The 22,960-nt window shown below is 36.4% G+C and overlaps 1 protein-coding gene across 3 annotated transcripts in view; it reads left to right on the plus strand.

Annotated features, from left to right (window-relative positions):
• Nucleotides 1-905: 905 nt before the first annotated feature.
• The window catches only part of atrnl1a (attractin-like 1a), a 324,662-nt gene continuing 302,607 nt past the window's right edge, over nt 906-22,960 (plus strand). The window contains exons 1-2 of one of the 3 annotated variants that reach the window (XM_067421823.1): nt 909-1,207; nt 1,366-1,623. In XM_067421823.1, coding sequence (XP_067277924.1) covers nt 1,385-1,623 — 239 coding nt within the window. In that variant the 5' untranslated portion in view covers nt 909-1,207; nt 1,366-1,384. Of the gene's footprint in view, nt 1,624-22,960 lie in introns of all 3 variants that reach the window. The other 2 variants (XM_067421824.1, XM_067421822.1) reach the window with 2 other exon arrangements.

Here is a 22,960-nt window from a genome sequence, read left to right on the forward strand (position 1 = left end):
CATGTCCAGAAATATGACTAAGATTCTAAGGAAATGTTGATGTCCGTTTCACAGAAAAACATTCAGCTTTTACAGTAGTAGCAATGTATAGTCTTTTCTTCATTTATTGTGACGTATATCCATGTGAAAGGAATTTTTGAAGAAGAAAAAGTGTATGGAGGGAATTTATCCATTGGTAATTGATTGGATTGTTGTTGTTTTCTATTGCAATGATGAGATCTCTTGCGCCAGTTAACACACCATCATACAGTACTACAATACTGCCTAACATAAAAAATAAGAATGTTAAATTTTGTCATGGCCACTTTAAAGTTAAATAGAAAAGTTTAAAGAAACAAAATAATAATAATAATAATAATAATACAACTATATATATAATTTTTATTTTGTATTATTTTTTTATTTTATTTATGTTGATAAAAAAAATAATGCAAGTAGCCTACATAACTAAATGATTAAAACTTAAAAGAGCTAGCAAGAGAACTAGAGAGAACAACATTTGTTATGTTGAGATCATGAGACAATATTTACAACATTTTTTTTTGTATTCCACAGACGAAAGAAAGCATGTTTGAAAAGAATGCATGGGGCGAATAGCTAAATGATAAGAGCATTTTCATTTTTGGGTGGAGTATTCTTTTAAATTGTGATCTTGACTAAAAAATATGCATTGCTTTGGTACCTCCCGTAATGCTCCGACCAAAACTTTTATGACCCGCCGCAATACTGTTTTGCACAAATGAATAGTGCGCTATCACTTTAAATGTAAGATTTCCCATCCTACGTTTGGCTCTTGAATATAGATTGCGTCACGTGACCGATTGGACGCGCCAGGAAGGTTACCAAGCAACGTCAGCGTAATCTAATTAATATTCATAAGCCAAACCTTTTCCGTAGTAAGATTCGTCACTCCGCTCTGAGCTCAGCACATTGTTTTGGATAGGAGTTGAGCTGTCATTCTCCACTGAGTGCATCTCTGATAAAAACAAAGACGAAACGGCAACAACAGCACGACTTATTATTTGGAAACGCATGCTCAAATCATGCAGTTATTTTCGCGACTATGTTGGCACAGTTTACGAACATAACGGCACATCTGTATCTCAGATGTAGCTGTTTCAGGAACGATATAAAATGACATGGCTTTGGCTTTTTTTGGAATAACGCGCTGAGGTGGATGTTCAACGTCGAGAACATACTGCAGAAAGTTACGTTTCATATTGGTTGATAAATTCCTGCATGTTGACAATGACAACAAACTACACATTGTAACAAAACCACGAGGAGTATTTCTCTGCGCTGTAGAGATTTCTGAATGAAAAGCCTAAAGTCTAATGAAGACTGTAACCTCATCTCTATGTTTAGATCAGAGGGGAACAGGAGGATGGATTTTAGCAGACGAAGAATGTCTCCACGCTTCTCCACGAGGTGTTTCCTTTTTAGGACTGAGGAGCCTTTTCACCTTTTCACGTTTATGATGTTTTACCTGTTAATATGCACTGAAGGATCCTATTCCAGGACATGTGAGAAAAACTGCATCTTTGGAAGATGTATCAATGGAACTTGCGTCTGTGACCAGGGATGGGCTGGTGATCAATGTCAACATTGCCAAGGGAGATTCAAGTGAGTAACGCTTTTTCCTCCGGGTAACAGGTTCATTGTTTGCAAACAACGTTTACATGTGGCGTTAGCAATCAGCACATTATGGCGGATTACAGGAGTGTGGTACTGGAAAAGATTTCTTCCTCTTCTTGGTTTAATGTTTGCCTTAGTGTTTTTAAAAGCGCAAAGGCCAAAAAATATGCGATTTCCTTTGTATCCCTACTAAAAATTAATATGCTGCATGCAACAACAGACAAGTTTCACACACGCATTAAAAATAGAAAACAAGATATAAGCTATTGCTTACACCCTTAAAAGACTGGCGTATTGTAACGTTCACATAGCCTTTGTAAGCTTATAAAACTGGACAATAATTTTTTTATTTTAGGAACTGTTGATGAAAGGTTCTTTGGGGAACCAAAATGGTTCTCCTCACTAAAAATGTCATAACTCACTAAATTGACATTTGTATTTGTAAAAATCTTCAAACACTACATAACAGATGGTTTAAGTATTGAGATTGAGGATTCTAATCAGCTCTAACTTGAAGTTTCCTTATGGTTTACATGCAGAAATGGATGTGGGAAAACTCTTTTGACTGAACCACAGTAAAGATAAATGCCTAAAGAAATCTTATTTTATTTCTATGGGACACCAATGCGATATATGGAGAGAAAATTGAGACCGTGGCTTTGTGCAAGTCTCCTATTGGATATTTCTCCTAAGAAACACCAATCTCATCCGAAGAGGTCTCTGTAATAACAGAAACTGCTCAGATTTCCTCAGAAAATCTGCAGTAAATAACATTTATCATCACATTTTGCCAAAACCAGATTGCCTGGCCAATTCACATTAATTTTATAGCACTAAACTCATCGACAGTTGTTTTAGTTATGTTTGTTTTATTTCTCTCAAGGAATTTTAGGAGAATCGTCTGAGTCAAAGTTGATATTTAAATAAAAAATAAATGAGATCTCGATTAAAATCTCCTGGGCTATGAATGAGCACCTCTGAGAATTGTATTCTCAGTGGTTTAAACCTGCACATTCAGTGGTTAAGTAGTTGAATTTAGAGGTATAATTACATTGGTGCTTGAAATTGGTTTCCTCCTTGAGTTCAAATACATTGCGCTCTAGAAAGGGATAATGATGTGGTGGGTTTAGTGTTTGAACTGGGCCTGTGACTCTGACGCTCTCTTTGAAGAATCAGCCATACTGATTATATTCAATCATGCGTAAGTGACATATTATCTTTTGTAAACGTAAAGTGGTACTTTTGGCTGTAGAGGAAGTGTGAAAATAGGTACAGACTCTTATGTGTTGTGTTCAGCAGCACTTTCATAAAACATTGGTTACTATAATGCTGTACTTTATATCTAAAAGAGTTCCTTGAACATTATGGGCAGGGTCAGTCATCAGAGTGCCTTCTGTGGAGGTGAGGAGCTTATAAAAGAGCTTTACTGAAGAATCTGACCTTGTATTTCCCTTATTTTTGACAATCTCTGCAGATGTTTATTTCATATCAAAAAGCCTTGTAATCTGACAGAGAAGGGCTTGTCTGTCAGAGATTTAAGGAAAAGTTCATCAAAAATGTACGCACTTTCATGTTGATCCAAACCCATATGAATGTCTTTTTTACCATGGGACACAAAAGGAGAAATTCTGAAGCATTGTACTAAAGAAGAATTGCATAATTTTATACCAGGCAGTTAAAATGAGTGGGGGTGCTTAAAAAAAGACACAAAAGCCCCAACAAAATTTACTTGTGTGCAATATTATTATAGTTCTTATATAGACCAACATTTTCTTGTCCTTCAATGAAAGCTTTGCCAATGTGTGTCATTTTGCATGGTTAGAGGCCTTAAAGACGAAAAGACAGACAGATAGTTAAATAGCAGATAGATAGAAAAGGAAAAAAGTTAATCTGAAACCATATTGTCAAGTAGTTTGCAAACTATACCTTACTCTACTAAATTGTGTGTGACAGACAGACATACAGATACTGTTACTAATACATTTTACAATATTTATATGGGGTTCGCTGTATTATATTTGCTGTTTTAGCTGAGTGGGCGTGGCCTTAAAGAGACTGTATGGGCATGCTCATTTTAGCCCTATTTATTGTATTTATTGACTTGGCTTTTTTTTTTAAATCACCCTGTGTATTATTTATTAATCATGGTAAAGCAAGAGCTAATTTTAAAAATATGGTATGGACTCCTATTAGTAAGCAGGAAAACGTGTATATTTAAGGTGGCTGTCACTAGTGGAAGGGAGAATTGGAAGAGGATTATGGTTTGAGTGAATTTGAACAAGGTTATTGTAGCGCTGCTTGAGCACTGAAACTCTGGCCTCAGTTGAAGAGGAGAGTTGGTTTTAGTACCGAACGGTTCTCATTTTTAGACAGTGTTTTTTGATAACCTGTTTTATTTCTGCTCTTAGCCATATTTATTTCCACATTTGCTTAAATAAACAGATCTTTTCTTGCGTCTCACATCCTTATGACTGCTTGGGTCTCTATCACACAGAGAAGAAAATAATTATTCTGCAATCTATATATTGTGAGGTAGTTTGCGATACTTAAACTCTACTTAATTTAGATAGATAGATAGATAGATAGATAGATAGATAGATAGATAGATAGATAGATAGATAGATAGATAGATAGATAGAAGTATATGCAGTGGTTTGCTTTAGGAGGAAAATGAACAAGCTGTTCTCCAGTTATAATTTATTTACTCCATCCTGGAACATACTTGGTTCCTGAGGGAGTCAAAAATAGCTTCATAAAGTTATTCATAAAGCCTTTTCTGTGGGCACTCTATGCCATAGGGGAAATCATGTAATGCCTTACTTCAGGTCCCATCTTGGAAGAAAAGAATAGGGAGAAAAAGATGGGAAATGTGAGTCGAGGACATTCAGAGGTCACAGTGGATGGGAGAATTTCGTCATACATGCATTTCCTCTCATTTAGACTACTAATATTATGATGGAAAATTTGTGTCAGTAATATTGAGAATGGAGCAGTAACCTGAATGCACAATGGTTATCATGCTTCATATTTTCTTTGCTCGTTAAAGGCAAAATATGTAACGATTTTGGATGAAAAGATCCAAAAACCACTAGAACAGTATTATATATTTTGTTGACTTGTGTATTTACATGATCCCAAATGTTTCCAAGAATGTTTAAAGGGGGGGGTGAAATGCTGTTTCATGCATACTGAGCTTTTTACACTGTTAAAGACTTGGATTCCCGTCCTAAACATAGACCACGTTTCAAAAACTAAGTTGGATGTTTGATGGAGTATTTCTGTGTCAAAAATGTTTTTTTTTCGAGTGTGGGTCTGCTTGACGTCGATAGAGCGGAAGGTCCTTGTATGGGCCGTACGGGCTCTTCTCCCGGAAAGGTGCACGCGCGCATGACTGAGGCGAACGAGCAAATGCATGCCCATAAACACTCTCTCAGGTGCAGATCCACTCATCCGTGCAACACTTCTGTCCCACCGCGCTTCACTTTATTCCTATGGGTGACATCAAGCGACTTCAACGCTTCAGCACAGCATTCCGGGAAGGCAGCGCTGCATTTGAACCGATTTGAACGCAGAAATGACGGGAAGCGGCACAACATCGCTTCAGTCGCGTCACAAAAGTGGATATCCACGGCCACTGCTGTCACAGGACTTCACCAAATCAACAGTTACCAAAGAAGTGTGTTTTTGATGGAGCGGTGACGATAAAGGTTCGGTCGTGCTTTGGAAACAGGCGGTGAGTAAAACTGCTTCAAATGTCTATGCTGTTGGCTATCGTCGTGTGAGTAAACATCAGTAAACAACACGATCGTGTATAACGTTAGTTTTTATCAATTTAAAAACTATTTATCAATGGAGCATGCGATCTATGGTGTGTTTTTAAATACATTTGTTTAGCTGACCACTATAGGTGTCAGTTTGTTTATTGTAAAACCACCCAAACCTAACGTTCTCACAAAGCGTGACGACAACATCAGTAAACGACACGATCGCATGCTTCGTCATTCAAATGCGCTAACGGTTACTCCATTGCTGTTCTCTGTATAACATTACACTAGTCTGACGTGCAAAACCGTTTTGCTTGGTACGGCTAATGTTTAGTCGCATAATATAGTCCATAAACCAAATAATGTCCTCATAAACTGCGAGTAAACACACACAAATGTTGACAGGCCACTAAATACAGTACATACCACAGAGACGGACGTCCTGCTGTTGCTGTTTCTTCTGTTCAATTTATTTCAGCCTCCGAATCTGATTCTGGGTCATATCTGTATTAGCTGAATCTGATCGATAGCCGTTTTCTTCTCCACATTTGAGGACGTCACCGCTTTGTGCACGATCGTCATTCTTTAGCTCCGCCCACACGATACGCCTCCAACCTCTTTTTTTTTTCTGAAAGACTCGGTACAGCCTATATTTATTTTATAAATATAATAAAACTAAAGACTTTTCGGAGATATGAAGGATGCAATACTACTCTATAGGTACTCAAGATTGACTGAAACTGAGTGTTCACCCCCCCGCCACCCCCCAAATTTATTTAGCCTATCAATGACATCATACCCGCTTTACCTTCTATTTCCTATATATTTGAATCAAATAAAATATTGTACTTTGTAGAAACCATGTAAACACTTTAATATATTATATGTTTTAAAAGACAAGGGAACAACTGTTTGTAGACATAGACCAAAAATAATTATTGTACAATACAGCATTTTCTCCATCATACAGTATGTTTTAAAATTAATTGGATGGCATTTAGCAACAGAATTTATTAATATGATATTCTAATATCGATCTAGCTTACTGCAGTGTGCAACAAGTGTCTCATAGCAGCCGCAAAGCTAATGCACAGAGTAACGTTATAAAATAATTTTCAGCACACTCAAATGTATCTAGTATGATAAAACAGTGTTGCGTTACCCCACATACGCTTGACCAGAAGAAGCAAAAGCAGCAACTGTGACATGATAAAAGTTCCGCTGCTGTTGAGTCGTGTGTCACGCCCGTCTCTCATTAGCAATCGCTTCAGCAACATAGTTCAGCTGTTAAAAATGACCATTAATAATCTCATCCATGTACATAATTTGATTTCTTCCCGTGTCCTGTCCCGATTCTTTTCCTCCGACTGTGAGGTGAAGACTACAGCTCCCAAGATTCCATACTCAATCTCTACATCATCAAGCTATGCTTTGTTTTGAATAGGCAACCTTTTTTAAAGCTGCACTATGTAATTTTTCTGTCCGCTAGAGGGGGCCTATTCAAAACAAAGGCGTAGTTTGATGATGCCAAGTTTGAGTGCAGAATCTTGGGACACCTCACAACCGGTGGAAAAGAATCAGGATAGGACTCATGTTCATGAATGTGATTATTAATGTTACTGTGTTGTGGGAGCTGGAGCAAGGCCGCTGGAGCAATTGTTGTGCAACACACGGAGTGAGCACGTTGTGGATAAAGTAACAGTACATCCTTAAAAAAAAAAAAAAAAAGATTCTGTGTACAGGTTTTTGTTCCAGCAAGTAATACCTCAGTTGTATCCAAATGTAATCGTTTTATAAAATATCCAATATTTTATATTTTTAATTCACTCTAGTAACTCAACTTGGATAATTTCGACATTTCATCTAGTCATCATGAAATATATAAGTATAATCAGCAAAACAATCCATTTTTTAAATAATATTACCATGGGGTAGCATATATATATTGGAAAGCAGAGGGCCTAGAACAGACCCTTGCAGTACTATATAATTTACTGAAGTTAACTCTAAACCACCCTAGCGCCTGTCCCTGAATACCAGTGTAATTTTTTTGTCAAGCTACAAGTATGTCAGGATCTGTAGGGCTATTCAGATCTTGCCCTCTAGGGCCAATGCGCTGCAGAGTTTAGCTCTAACCCTAATCAAAAATTTGAATAGCCCTGATCTACAATGTTGAATGCAGCAGTAAGATCAAGTATGAGACTCCATCTTGGTCAGAAGTTAAAAGGAATTCATTTGTAGGTTTAAGAAGCGTCGTTTCTGTGCTGTGATGGGGCCTGAATCAGGACTGAAATTTTTCATATATAATTTTTTGTGCAGGAAGAACCTAGCCTGGATGCCATCTGAACTTAGCCCCGCCCAGAATTTTTTTAGGTCGGGCAGTTCGGTCTGGCCTTGCTCTCCATAGAGGAGTAATTATCTCCGAACAGAAACTGTTCGGACCAATGAAATCATCAGGGCGGGCTTTAGACGATGACGGACAGATGATCAACAGTACCGTAATCATGCACGTCATCAAAGGGGCTTGGATTATATTTGTTCAAATCTTAAACGGAGAGCTTGTTAGTATATGCATTCACCATCACAATTTCTCTCAAAAATGATGATCATGTTGGGTAAGTACTCTGTGTATCATTAAATTATTTTATTTTTTTACAACACCTTTCAGTGCACGTGCAGACAGGGTTGCCAAGTTTTTACAACAACACCCGCTAACTACTAGCGCAGAACAATAGCTTCTCGGGGGTTCTCCGGGGAAAAAATGGCGTTTGGGGGTAAAATGTGTGTTATTTTGGCAAGGTTGCCTGCTAAAATTCGCGCTCATGGGTCTATATTTCACATAGTCGCTTCAACCCGCGGACATAGAAAACAACCCACGGGGAAAAAAACGCGGACTTGGCAACACAGTGCAGTTGAGCTCTGTTGACGGCGCTTCGTTGCTCTGATTGGTTGTAGGTCTGTCCAATTGAGATCTTTCCTGGTTCGGTTGAAACACGCCCCATAATCACAGCCCAATGGAGCAGTTTCAGACTCATATTCTGACTTATTCTGAATTGAGTATGACCACGTCAGGCTAGAAAGAACCAAAATTAAGGCGCACACAACTTGTAGTATTTTAGACATAAATGGAAGATTTGAAATGGATCTGTAATTTGCCAATTAATTTGGATCTAGTTGTGGTTTCTTAAGGCTTAATAACTGTTAGCTTGAACAGTCTTGGGATATGACCCAGAGATGGAGACGGGTTAATAATATTGAGACGGAGCTATTCTGTTAGAGGCAACCATTTCAGTAATTTAATGGGTCTAGTAAGGGTTTATGTAATACTTTTATTTTGCACTTTCTATAGCTGTAAAGCACTGTAATTGTTCTTGAGGGGCAATAATTGAGCCTGAATCATAAAACGCTGTCAAAGGTTGTACACTTACAATTGTAATTTTGATGCATTTGCTTTTCTCAGTGAAGAAATTCATAAAGTCATTCATTATAAACTGTGGTGGAATAGTCAGTTCAGGATGTTATTTGTGAATCTGTCTTTAGTGGTTTGAGTGCAATATGGCAAATATTAGCAGGACACACACAATATGCACGTTACAAGGTAGTGATCAGTGACATCATCACTTTAGAATATCTAAATCAGTAAGATCGGTTCCATGCAAATGTATTAAATCTTGTATGATTAAAACCACGAGTGGGTCTGATGACGTTTCGCTTGATTCCGAAAGAGTTTCGTTAGTCTATAAACTCAACTCCTAATGCATCATTTGTATAATCCATGTGAATATTAAAATCTCTAACAATCAGAGCTTAAATGTCCTGTAATATTAGAAGTATGTAATATTAGAATAATGTATTAAAACAATAAACAACGAAGATGTGTGTTTTTTGGTTGTGCTGTGCTTGATGTTTGTCAAGTCATTAGTCACATGCACTGTAAAAAATATTACATGCTATCTGCTTAAAAAAATTATGGTAACAATATTACACGTATTATATTTGAGTAGATTTTAAGGTTGTTTTTTTTTGTGAAGTTTACCCAAATAAATTAAGTAAAAATTCATAAATTATTTAGTCTATGGCACATGATGAATTTAATATTATTAGTGGAATGTGCTTTCTTAATTTAAGTTGTCTCACAAATAAATCAAGCAGAATTTACTCATTTGTATGAATGAAATTTACTTAATTACAACATTTACTGCTTTTTTCAGGTTTAGATAATAATGAATACATAATGCACTTTTTTAAAAACATTTTATAAAACATGCTTTTAATCTTTCTTTTTTTTGCACAAAACAAATCTGTATAAAATGTAAGTCAGCAGTTTTAAGATATGAAAATAAAATTAAAAAAATGACAACATTTTCCATGAGAAAGATCATTTTGTTAAACAACTTGTGCATACACATTTGTATGCAACATTTTTCTGTTAGAAAAGTCACATTATGGACTAAAACTTGAGAATAACTCAAGAAATGTTTTAAAAAGTCTTGCTACTTGCTGAAAGCTTGTATGTAGAACAATATTAAATGTTCATCAATCAATGCGGTTTACTTTTCACCAGAACTTGGTAATAATGCATTGTCTCAATCTAAGTCATGAGTTTGTTTTTAAGTGTTAGTATTTTTGGTGAAAACTTGCAAACATCCAGTTCCAAGAAGAGCTTCTGAAAGGCCTCAAAAGTGTGCCTAAGTTCTTTCAGGTAGGTGAGGTTAAGTGCATATGTGAGTCCAAGAAGAACAGCACAGGCTCTTGCCAGATTTTCCAAGCCAGCCATGACTTGCACCCCCTCAAAGATGATGCTGAAATCCTCCTGATAATCCCTCTTGCAGATGGCAATTTTCATTATGTGCTGCAGGATATCTCCACTGTCACACTGTAAAATAAACATTAAATAAGTATTCTTATCTTGTCCATCTCATTATAAGTCTGTCCATAATTATAAAGTTGATTTGTGTACGGTGTAAAACAAACACTTTCAAAAAATAAATTCTTATAACAACTTAAAAAGACATCTACAAACAAACCATTATAGTTTATTTTCTTTGTAATCACTGACACATAAAAATATTGTTTCAGTGGACCACAAAGACTGCCACAATAACATAAGTACAGTTTCAGCAATGTCAGAGGGTGTTTTCAGAGAAAAAAAGAAATGAAAAAAAATTACGTACGTAACTACATGTCAACTAACTCAGAGTATTAGTAGACTGCTAGGTTAGGGTTAATAGATTAGTTAACATGTAGTTGCAGTTACTTATAGTCAGTATAATGTCTAAAGTGGACCTTCAAAATAGTGTTACCTTTTTTCATATAGTGGCTGACAAAAAAAAAAATATTTTGTGTTAAATATATTCACATTAGCTTTATATAATTTTATTGAAAAAAAATATTGTTTAAGTTGCATTTCTATTTATTTATTTTTTAATATAAAAACAATGTACAAATACATTTCTCAAAACACCATAAATATATAGAATAATTGTAGTCACTTACATTGTACTCTTGGATGAGGTCATCCTCTTTTTCACCCAGATAAAAAAAATCAAGCAACGGAGGACAACGTCTCTCATCATGTCGATGTTTTTATCAGAATTCTGATGTGACAAACGTTTGTAAATTAGCGTCACCCAAATTATTTGTATTTTTTTATAATAATAATTGATGTTATGAAAGTAACTTACCTGCATCATGGGTTCAGTTTTCTCCTTTAAAGTCCGGCCTAGTAGTCCTCCTCTGCAAGTGATACATTCAATACAGAATTTATATAAAGCTTACACTTCTTTAAACAAGTGTAAAATGTCAGTGTAATGTACAATAATTAAACTTTTTAACTGCAACATTTTTAAAAGTAATAATTAATTTCAGTTCAGATATTTTCACCTCAAACATCATTACAATAATCTGTTAACCTGCACTGCCCTTTAAAACAAATTTATCGCATACCAAATTAAAATAGATATAAGTTAGTTAATTAAGCCTTTGGGCTAGAAGGCTAATTGTGGTCTCATTTTAACATTTCGGTTTGCTTCAATTTGTAATTACAATCATAAATAAATACAAAAAAAATGTCTTATAAATGTTTTAGAAATTATTTTCCATAAAATGTATTTTTAATAACAAATTAAATTGACCTTGTTGGGGTTTAGAAACACAATGCAGCTAAAACATGTCTGACAAAGTTATATTTCAAATGAATTAATTTATAAATCGCAATGCTACAGATTAAATTTGTAAACTGCAGTTACGATAAATATTCTGTAATCTGGTATGATATAAGTTACTACATAATTTAACATTACATTAAAAATACTCTATATTCTTATATACATACCCGAGATGGTTTGCAGAAAAAGATAATATCTTCACGATCATGGTCACGACTGCTGGATGTTTTAGTCATGGTTTTAGCGTTTTAGCCAGAGAATTTCTACATGAGGTCGAGGATATTTGCAGGAGAGTCTACTTCTATGAACGAGTTGGAACATCGCGTACAGGCTACTGCAAGAGAGGGCGCCATCTGGCTTCGAGTATGAACGCAATATTACATCGTGCCATTTGTATTATTATATATTTTTTAATTATTAATACTCTTTTCTAGAAGATTAATTTTAAATTGTCATACATTATTATATTTTGAAAGACGTAATTTGAAGTTTTAAAAAGTTACATCTATTAATCTTCTTCCCAATATCAAGCTTACCGATGGCCTATGGAGAATATAATGTTAGCACATTGACGACGATTTATTTTAGCAATCAATATTCTAGCCCCAAGCACAAGCATGTGGTGGTGTTGTACACACTGGAGATAAGACAATCGTTCACAGTTTCGCAAGTCATATAATTTGTTTTCGTTGATTTAAAACAACTCATCTCATCTATTTTGCCTTATAGGCATCGGCATGACACAACTAAAATATGCGACAACCTCAGCTATGCTACTGAACAAGAGTGAAAACATAACTGTTCTATGAAAGAGCTTTAAGAAATAATGAGAAGCATAACTAAACTTACCTCTTATGTGATTGACGTTCGACCCCTCCGCCAAAAATGTCTTCTGATCACTGCCGTTCACTTTCAAATGGTGTCTCTAACCGCATAATTGAACCACTTCTCTTAAAATAAAATAGGTAAATTTTTTCTTAATTTTATTAGTTTATTTTGCTCAAATTAAGCCTAAAAATTGCACACATTTTCTTAAATAAAAGAGGAAAACCTATCTCTTGGTTTTATTAGTGAAATCTTCTTAATATATTCTATCAAACACAAAACCACAATTTCAATAATGAAATGTACCCATTATATTTAATTATCACATTATTATTTTTAATGAAAATTACAAGACCCATGATTCATTTTTTACAGTGTGTGTTTACCTAAAGAGTCATGTTGTTATTTTGTTTTTCTTTCTGCAAGTCTTCATTGTAATTCATAGCCCTGTGGGGTGGCCTCAGATGCACTTTTGAGGGTCTGTGTGGATGGATACATGCAGTGTTATGAGAGGATGGCGAGCACTGCAATGTCACTCCCAGACCTTTCATGTGAAACTGTCCATGTCCTTCTGCTGATCTCTCAGAGTGTGTGTTGTTTATATGACCATCTGTCCATTAGAGGATGAACTAATCCATCTGAAATGGAAAAAAAGCCAGAAATGGACATCGTCCAGCTGCCCCACCTTAAACTTTATCCCATCCACACATTATAAGAGTTTTTGGCAGTGTGTGGTTTGCCTGGGCTACTTTTTGTATGCTTATGTGTGGTCAGCTTTATTTTACATCACGTTTATGTATATATTGAATAGAATAATATAAAGTAGTGATATACTAATTTTACAGTATTTTTGGAGATAATGATTATTATTTTTGTCAAATATTTTTATATAAATTCTGATAAAATCGTATGTCCTCTTTTACATTATTGAGTGATTTTTGTGTAAATATAATGTGAATTGTGTTTAATTGCAATAAATTTTATTTATATATAATAAACAATAGGCTAATAATGAATATGTATATAAGCAGATGCTTATAGCTAGCATGGCAGTGCTGCTTAATACAGTTGTGTTTTTTGTTTTACAACCTGAAGTGAACAGAACCCCACAACTAGTTGTCTGCCATGCTATAATGTGAAAGCCACACTTTTTTTGTTACTGATATTGAGTTTTCATTCTTGGCACAATTTTTTTATTTTATTTTGTTTTTGTTTTTTATGAGATATTTTTTGAATAAAACATTATTTATTGATAGGGTAACTAAAACATTAATTGACTGATTAGAAAAGAATTAATCCTAAAAACAATTGATAGATAATAATATATGTTTATTAATATAATTATATATTATAAAATATTTTTGTATTAATACATCTTTGTAGCTGTTATTTCAATTTTTTTGTTGTTGTAATTTTAGTACGTTAACTATTTATCTAATATTTCAACATGACATCATGACTTTGCGTAAACATACACACCACTTTCTAAAGCCAAGTGGTGTGTTCTCTGTCATGCATTTTGAGCTATCCGCTCATTCCATGCCGTGTGAGTCTGTGTGAATATCTACGCTGCGTAATTCTGTGTGAATGTCTGCCGAAACGAACCATTGTGTGTGTGTGTGTGTGTGTGTGTAAATGGATTTATAAACATACTAAATTATGTTTTTTTGAAAATGTAAAAATGCAGAATGTTTCTTGTGATGGGTAGGTAAAGGGTTGTGGCAGTGTGTGTGTGTGCGTGCGTGTGCGTGCGTGTGTGTGTGTGTGATGGGTAGGTTTAGAGGTATGGGCAGTGTAGGAGGATAGAATGAAATGGCGTTGATAAACACGCTAAAAAACAATTATGCGTCTTGATAGCACGCCAAAATGGCATATGAATTGGTATTATATTTGGTATGAGCCATTTCATGAGATCAGTCTGAATATTTTGATTAGACCTTTTTTTATGTTAAAAACTATTTTAGTATCTACAGAAAAATATTAATTAATTTAAATGTTGTGTAAATGGAAAGAGCAAAACTTTCCTGCTTCAAACAGCCTTTGAAAATCCTTTATTGAGTAACAATCACTAAGTCTAGAGTAGCATGTCATTTACTGTTTTGTGTTGACTGCAGTCTGACTGAAGACGCTTCCTATGTCTGTTCTGCTGTCTTGCTTTGTATCTCCATAATGTCAATCAAGGTTGATTCTTTGATACCTCAGTCTATTTCACTATGTCATAGACAGTTTCTGTTTCTGTTTGTATCAGCTGTCTGTGGGTAGCCTGTCAAGCCAGACCCACATCAAGATGTTGGGTCTGAAAACTCACCATTGACTGGGCTCATTCTAAGGGGCGGGATAAACGGTTGTCTTTCAAACTCCCTCTGCACGCACCGGTCAGCAAACCTCTGAACACATCTTCCCTTTTTAAGAAAGACTTCAGTGCTGTTCTTTGTTTTTTTCTCAAAGAAAAGCTTAACTCAATGTCTTCCAGAGTCGCGGCCAAAGCTGATTCGAAAGACCGCCGTTCGCCAGCTTCTGTGTTTACTAGAAGCACGCAAGCGCAAATCTGCCGTCATTATGTTAAGCCCCGCCCACTGACTCTGTACATGATGTGATTGGCCTGACCAGAGTTTATTCGGGTATGGTGCACGCTTGTACTTTAGTGCATTTAAATGTGTATAGAGTCAGGCTTGTGCAGTTATAGCTCTGTGTGCCACCACATTAGATAAGATGTGCCACTTGAAAGACATGCTTGTGCACCATTCAGAAATTAATTTAAAATTCCAGTTCATGAAATTAATCTTGCAGTTATTTTGAGAGTTCGTCAAATGTAGTTTTTTTTTTTAAAATATCTAATACTGATACCGATTATTTTTTTGTCTGATAACTGATAAGCAGGACCGATATTTAATGTTTTACTTTACATTATAAAACATTCCATGATTTTTTTATATATAACTACAGCAGCAGCAACAATAATATTAACAAAAGGCAATATAAATTGACAAAGTGTTATCTATTTAAATGGAGAACATAAATAAATAACAAGGGAGTCTATCACTGTGCATAAATGTAATATTTCGTTTTAAACTTCTCAATGTTTAGGTGTTGTTTATTAGGCTAACAAATCAAGTAACAACTATGTTGACTGGAATAATTTTGATATATTGTCCAGAAAATAACAATAAAAACAGTAAAGATGTGGTATTTTATCTTCCTGGCAGCAAATGACATAGACAAAATTTTTGAAGCACCCACAAGTTGCTGGCATTTATCAGTGAATCCAATAATACAAAACCGATATCTGATTAAGGAAAAATTTTAAAAAAATCTGTAAGGTTTTGTGTTATGCTGCGCTACGAGATAGGAGGATCTCTGTACCTGAGTTTTAACAGTCCAGCAATCAATACTAATTTACTGGTCAAGTAACCTCAATTTGACATGAATGGCTACATTTTTACCAATTCAGTAAGACAGTATTGATTGTCAATGTTAACGTATATGACATAATGTTGATTACCACAATATGTCATTTAAACTTTTCACTGCCAATAATTTCAGTCATGCAACTGAAACCAGACAACAGCAGAGTATGGTGCTCTTTTGTAGACATTCTCTTTCTATTTAGAAGCCCATATGACTACCTTTGTTGCATTACAGTAATGTCCAAGAGTCTGCCAGAAAGAGACTTCTATTCCATTCTCATGTTTAAATAATACCTCTTAATCCTCCATCCATTCGGGTGAAATATTAAGTGCAGTGCTGTATTCAGGGTGAGGTCACTTCTGAAGGCTTCTGACCTGTACTGTGTTTGCTTTACTGAGTCTCTAGTGTGTTTTCCAGTGCTCCTGCTGGGCTTGTTTTGATCGTCCATGCTGGAATACATCCTCTGCTCCATTCCTCCCATCCTCCCTAGTCCTCTTTCCGTCACTCTCATCTTCTCTCCTCAGACTCTCTTTTACTCTTTCACTACAGGGGTGAAATTTCAAGAGGGAAGAAATGGATGGTTCATGTGAAGTTCAGCACAAAACCTGCATGTGAACTGCATTTAATTATCCCTCCTTATCCATTTTTTTCACTTGATGTCTTTTGATTTTTTTTTCCTGTAGATCTTGCACATTTCAAGTACAGTCGTTCATCCAAATGTCTAGGAACATATGGAATATATTCACAAAGATTTTGGACAATAGGATTAAGCATCCATTTGAATTTTGCAGTGACTTTCCATCCATCCATCCATCCATCCATCCATCCATCTTTTATCTAATAATTTTCAGCCCTGTTCATATTATCTTTTTTTTCTCTCAACCTTTTGGCCGTGTTTAGTCTTTTCACGTTCTCATTGTTTTTCTCTTCATACTCCAACAACTGCATCTGTGTGCAGCCACTATCTGTTTGTCTCTTCCCTCTTTCCTCTCATGTTGAAAATAACTGCAGTCTGACACAGAGAGTATGTATGTCACTCAGTCAGGATTCCTGTGGGATTGTCCTCAACTCTATGATATCACCTCGCAGGCATGATTCTGAAAGCTCTGTTTAGGGTGTGGTGCTCTGGACGCCACAGCGTGCTTTGATTATTTGAGTTGAACTCTGCGTCTGCTCTTGGCTGACTGCAGAGCAGCATCAGCATACACGAGCTCTAGTTTACACAAACTGTGTCCAATTCCTCACAGCAGGACCAGATGAGCAGGGCTGAGAGGCCAGGTCTGTTGTCTAAAGGGTCGCAGACCCTCATCCTTTATGGCAGTGTTGCAGTTTGGGAGTGGTCAGCGTTTAGTGACTTACTAATAACATCATATAAATGTGTTTTGAGTAAACACTGTTCCCCTGGCATATGGATGTGTTGGGAATATTTTTTGTGTGTTTAAGTGCATGGAGAAAAATAAGCATGAGTAAGTGTAGGGGTTGTTTGCTTTGTCATTTATTTATTGTGGTTGAACACGTCAGACATGCCATCATACTGCCAGGGGTTAATGTATGTGACATTTGTGATTTAAAGAGTAATCAACCCAAACTTTTCTAGTACCATGGTTGCCATTGAAATACTGTCAGAACTGTATTTTGGATTTTGTGGCATTACAGAGCCATAGCCTACGGTAGTGATGTCGTTCATGAATGATTCCATCATTTTGAACGAATCTTTAATATGACTTGAGTCACTCGACGGGTTTTCTCAGTGAGCGATTCGTTCATTTTGTGTTGATCGCGCATTTGCAACATCCCATATGTACTGACAGGGATCAGAATTGATTAGTTCATCTTTTGAGTCCGAGTTTGAGTCATTCGTTCATCAAGTCCCAGCCCCATAGGCAAGTCTATGCAGTCTGTACCGGAAACACAAATTATTTGTTCTCCTGAGTCTTCGGTACTAGTCTCGTTCTTTTGTCACGTGATGTGACAACCGTGTCAGATACAGAAATATGTTGTGACTTGGCACAGTCATGCGACAAAAGAATGATTAGAACATCCCACCCCTAGCCTACGGTGGCCCAGTGCAGCCATACTAAATTAAACCACAACACAATGGAATTAAACCACAACACAACGGAAACAAGACACAGCAAAACGGAAACGAGGCACAACACAATTTTTTTTATCTTTGGTCTCTTCACAGAATATTTAACAGTACACAACATCCAATAAATACATCTAACAATACAATACACAATGACAAAATTAAAATATTCACATTTCTTAACTCTTATTCAAAAGACTTATTGCATTTGGTACGAAAGTTTGTTTATATATTGCTTTAATTGCTTTTGGCACTCTATAACGACAAAGTGATGGTAATAATTCAAAAACATGATTCAAAGGGGTACGTTGTGTCTCTTGTTAATAAAAGCTTTGCTCTGAACAGCAGTTTGGTATAACTGAGTAACTGATTTTTGCTTTAATCCTTATAATTCTGTCTAATTTAACTTTATTTACCGAAGTAACTCGTCCGAACCAGACTGTAATATTATACCCTAAAACACTCTCAATTAGACCTGTATAAACTCTTTGCAACACCGCGTTGCTCACACAAATTCTTTCAATTTCCTTAGCAAGAATAGCCTTTGATTTAATTTACATAAGCCTTTGCTTGTTGTAAATGGCTTGTAATTGTATCAACCATAGTGAGTGTTGCATCCTCTGTTCCTCTTTGAGCTTTATATGCAAATTGCAGTATGTGTAATTGTTCTGATATGAATGGTTTTAGATAATCACTAACTACTCTTTCCATGTATTTAGCAGGTATTGATATTAACACAACACAGGATGGAAGTCATCTAGATTTTTTGCTTTCACTTTTTTCGGAAGAGGTCTTATAAATGATAACTTCAATAGATTTGGTACAATCTGTAAGCCTAAAAAAACCTGAAAATGTTTTGTTAGGGTGTCAGTTAGTTCATTTGCACATATCTTTAAAACTCTGCCCTTAAGGCCATCTGGACCTGGTGCTATATAGGGCTTAATGCATTTAAGGGACCTTCTGATTTGGTCCCCTGTCAACCAAACCGGTGGGACAACTGGGATATTATTACTTAATTCTTTAATCGTATTCCAGTTATCGGCTGCATCATATCTTCCATAAAGCAAATTCAAATCATTAACCCATTTTTTCCTAAAAAAAATATGTTTTCAGATCATCCGCACGAGAGGGAGAGCTCGCGTGCATATGGTTGCCAGATTGGACATGTTTAGGTAAAACACCGGATGTGTTCTTTTCACAGAAAAGCTCTGTTTGGGGGATTTTTAAATGACTGAAATCTGGCAACTGCATGAACGTGAGCTCTATCTCGCGTGCGGATGATCTGAAAACACTGATAAACAAGTAAGCTGCATTTTATCAATCTCAATTTGAGATGTTCTGCTTAAAGTGTCAATCAGTCGGTCTGTGTTCTGTCAGGACAGTAAGGACTCACGAGCCGCTTCACTGAACAGCTGAACTGCTGTGAGCTATGAGCTGCTGAAATAATGTTGAGCTCTGCTCTGATTGGCTTAATGTTCATGACTCTTCCAAATAAGGCAAAAACAGAGCATTGCATCCTAGGGACAATTTATAGGGTTGTAAATGGACCTGTAAAACTGTATCAGGACAATTTTTGCCCTTAAATAAGCCATATACCTTCTATGTAGATGTCAGAGAACAATTTAACATATTGTTTCAAATCATTCTAGGGCACCTTTAAAGATTGCATTCGTACAGTTCGGTACACATGTGCACCGAACCGAAAGCCCTGTACCGAAACGGTTTGGTACGAATACGTGTACCGTTACACCTCTAGTTACAGCTAATGCCAATAAAAAAAAAATTTTCTGTTAATGCTGGCTTGTCAGTGATGCGTAACGTTATCTATGCATTGTAATAACTGTTACAACTAGGGCTGAACGACATTCTATTTTAAAATCGACATCGCGATGTGCGCATGTGAGATAGTCACATCGCCGGAGAGAATGGTAGCACAGTATACACGAGTTTGTTGCTGGAGTGACATGCACGTTCCTCATGCCTGCACAGTGATTGGTTTGCTGTGCCGCTGCTCACTGCTCACGGCCAAACATTCACTGCTAAAATGTGCGACGAAGAGGATACGAAGAGGGAAAAAAAAGGTTTGTACCAGAAATCATCTTTTTGGGGCTATTTCGCTACATAAAGGAGGATGTTGACCAAAAAGAGGTACTTCGCATGGAGTGTCTTGTGACCACCAATTTCACTTAAAGCAGGGCTCGACATTAACGCTTGTCCGGGACATGTGGGGGTTTTGAAGGGACAAGTGAAAGAGAATTTTACTTGACTGACGGACAAGAGCCTGATTAAAACAAAAAATAACTAGCGAATCACCCAAATGCAAGAATGTTTGTGCATTAATTTAGTGTAAGTGGCGATCGATTGTGGATAATATATAATGAACTGACGATAATAAGGGTCGCGCTGTTGACGCTCGTGCAGCCTTTCTAGGAGAAATCACAACACTAGAGCGTTTTCCTGAATACCATCACGACTGAAAATGACACTGATTTCATATGACAGTTCCATAAACAACTAATTAACATTCACTTAGTCACTTACATTTTAGATGCAATATTTAGTGTTGTTGTTCTATTTCAGCAGTGAAAATCGGTCACAGCAGACCCGTAACACGTCTTACTCATAGCAACAAGTGTGAACGATTCAGCGTTTGAATGAATCGTTTGAATGAACGACTCAGTGACTCACTCATTAAGGCGGTCACCTGCTGCCACCTACTGGAGGTTTAGTTTCATGTTTACACATACTTTCCAACATTTATTTTTGTCACTTTGTAATGAGCAAAATTATTAATATCACAGAATGGTAATTATTGACTTTAGCCTGGATTGAAGGCTCTCAATATCGCAATATATATCGTTGGGGAAAAAAATATCGCAATGTAATTTTTTTCCAATATCGTGCAGCCCTAGCTACAACACAATTTTTTTGTGACAGTGAAGACACCGTTATAAACTATCTACATTATTAAGCTAATGTAGTGTTACCAAGTCCATGTTTACTTTAAAACCAGTGCACAGTTTGTAATAACCAACCATAATTGGCCGCATTCACCGTAAAGTGTTTCAAACTGCACTCACTTCTGGAGGGGCAGCAGGAACATGAATAGCTGGTACAGATCTTTATTCAGGAGCAGAACCTGCTACTGACCCTTGGTTATAAAGCAGTCTGGTGAGAAATGCTTTGCGCAAAGATAAAAGCATTGACGAACACAAAACTCAGCCACTGCTTCTTCAGCGGTTCGGATTTAGAAACATCAAAATGACTGCTGTGTTCATTATTACACCCACAAACAGAACACCACAATCGCTTAACCGGCATTCTGCTCCAGTGTATCAACAATGGCAGACTATGACAGAGCTCTGAGGGTCTGAGGTGAAACGCTGCTTGTCAATCAACAATCGTGGGAGGGGCGTCCGACCATGTGAGGTCACATGGTTGAATGGTTTGATATGGGACAGGAGAGAAAACATATAAGGAGATTTAAATTATTATTTTTTTAATCATTATAGGATGGTTGTGTACAGACACCAACACACATTTCCATACAATCAACTTGTAAAAGTGCATGTGCCATTATATGACCCCTTTAAAGCTGCTGTCTGTAATTTTTTGTGTGTTCAAGATTTACAACAATTATTTAATGAGAATGTACAACTTGAATCCATTTTCCAAACCGTGTTTTTTGTCTTACCCTGAATCATTATGTTACACTTATAATAAGTGTTTATTTTGGGACTATTTCAGAGTGGTCTGGTAGGAACCACTGCGGATGAGCACCGTCCCTGTGTGGTTCGCCATAGACATAAACGGAGAGAACTAGCTCTGGCTGCAGTGTTCTTCCGCAGGACACATACAGTTCTGTTCATTAACTGCTAGAGCGCAAAAATTTATTGACTGCAGCTTTAATATCAAATCATTTTTTGGTCCGTTTGTGCTGGGATGTGTAAGTTGTTGCTTTAGGTGAAACTTAACTTGAAACTATTTCATGAATCATGACATTTATTTAAATGTGCTTTAAAGAGGAAGCGCTTCTCCTTAGCCTTGCCCTGGAGTTGGTTCAACCTCCTCTGCCTATGGGTAACATTGTCCATAACGTCTTCTATTGTATTCATTTTGGGTTTGAAAAAACATGAGGGTCAGTTAAAGGGATAATTCACCCCCCAAAAAAAAATGTAATGTTAATCTGTTTACCCCCAGTAGCTTGGCTCTGCCCTCCTATGTACTTCCGCTCAATTTTAATTTTCCTTCATTTGGGACTGCGGTGTATTAGGTTTTCTCTGAACAAATTTTTACCGGTCCAATCAGTGAACAGAGGGAGTGGCTGAGAATGATGAAGTTGATTTCTTGCACTAGTTTGTAGTGATCGACCGATATATCAGATTCCCGATATTTTAGCATTTTCCCATAATCGGGTATCGGTTTTGTAATATCGGATTTCCCGATAAATGCGTTTTGAGAATTGCATACAAGCGCACCATTAACAGACTGTCTGAGGGGAGATGAGTCAACAGCGGTGTTCAAAGGTAAACTAACCTGCATCCCTTAATTAATTAATAAATAAATACATTTGTTTAACATAACATTAATGCACAATTGAGATATGCACAAATAAGATATTATGAGATGGTATTATGTAGTTTAAACTTGGCGCTGTAGAGACAAACTCACTGACAGAGTCGTCAGGTAATCCGTCATGTCACAATATAGACAACTTCACATGAATGAAACAAAACAGCCATTAATGAAAGCATGTTGGAAGTAAAAGCACCGGATTTCTTTCTTTCTGTGTGTTTATGCTCAGTCGCATTCAGCCATTCACTCACCGAGTTGTTGCTCCAGCATATAGGCTAACGTTACCGTAGGCTACGTTATGTAAACAAGACCGACTCATTTAAAACTCCTAATTATATTACCATCTGCGAAAGTGAAAATGTATTATTAGGCCGTGTAAGTTAAACTCCTTCAAGAATATATCACTTCAAAATTCACTGTTTATTTTCCTCTTTGACCACTGCAGAGCATTGTACGGTTGCGCTTTGCTGTTATTTGGATGCATTTCTAGACTTGTA

The sequence above is a fragment of the Pseudorasbora parva genome, chromosome 17 (genome assembly GCF_024679245.1).
Source record: "Pseudorasbora parva isolate DD20220531a chromosome 17, ASM2467924v1, whole genome shotgun sequence".
Taxonomy (NCBI): domain Eukaryota; kingdom Metazoa; phylum Chordata; class Actinopteri; order Cypriniformes; family Gobionidae; genus Pseudorasbora; species Pseudorasbora parva.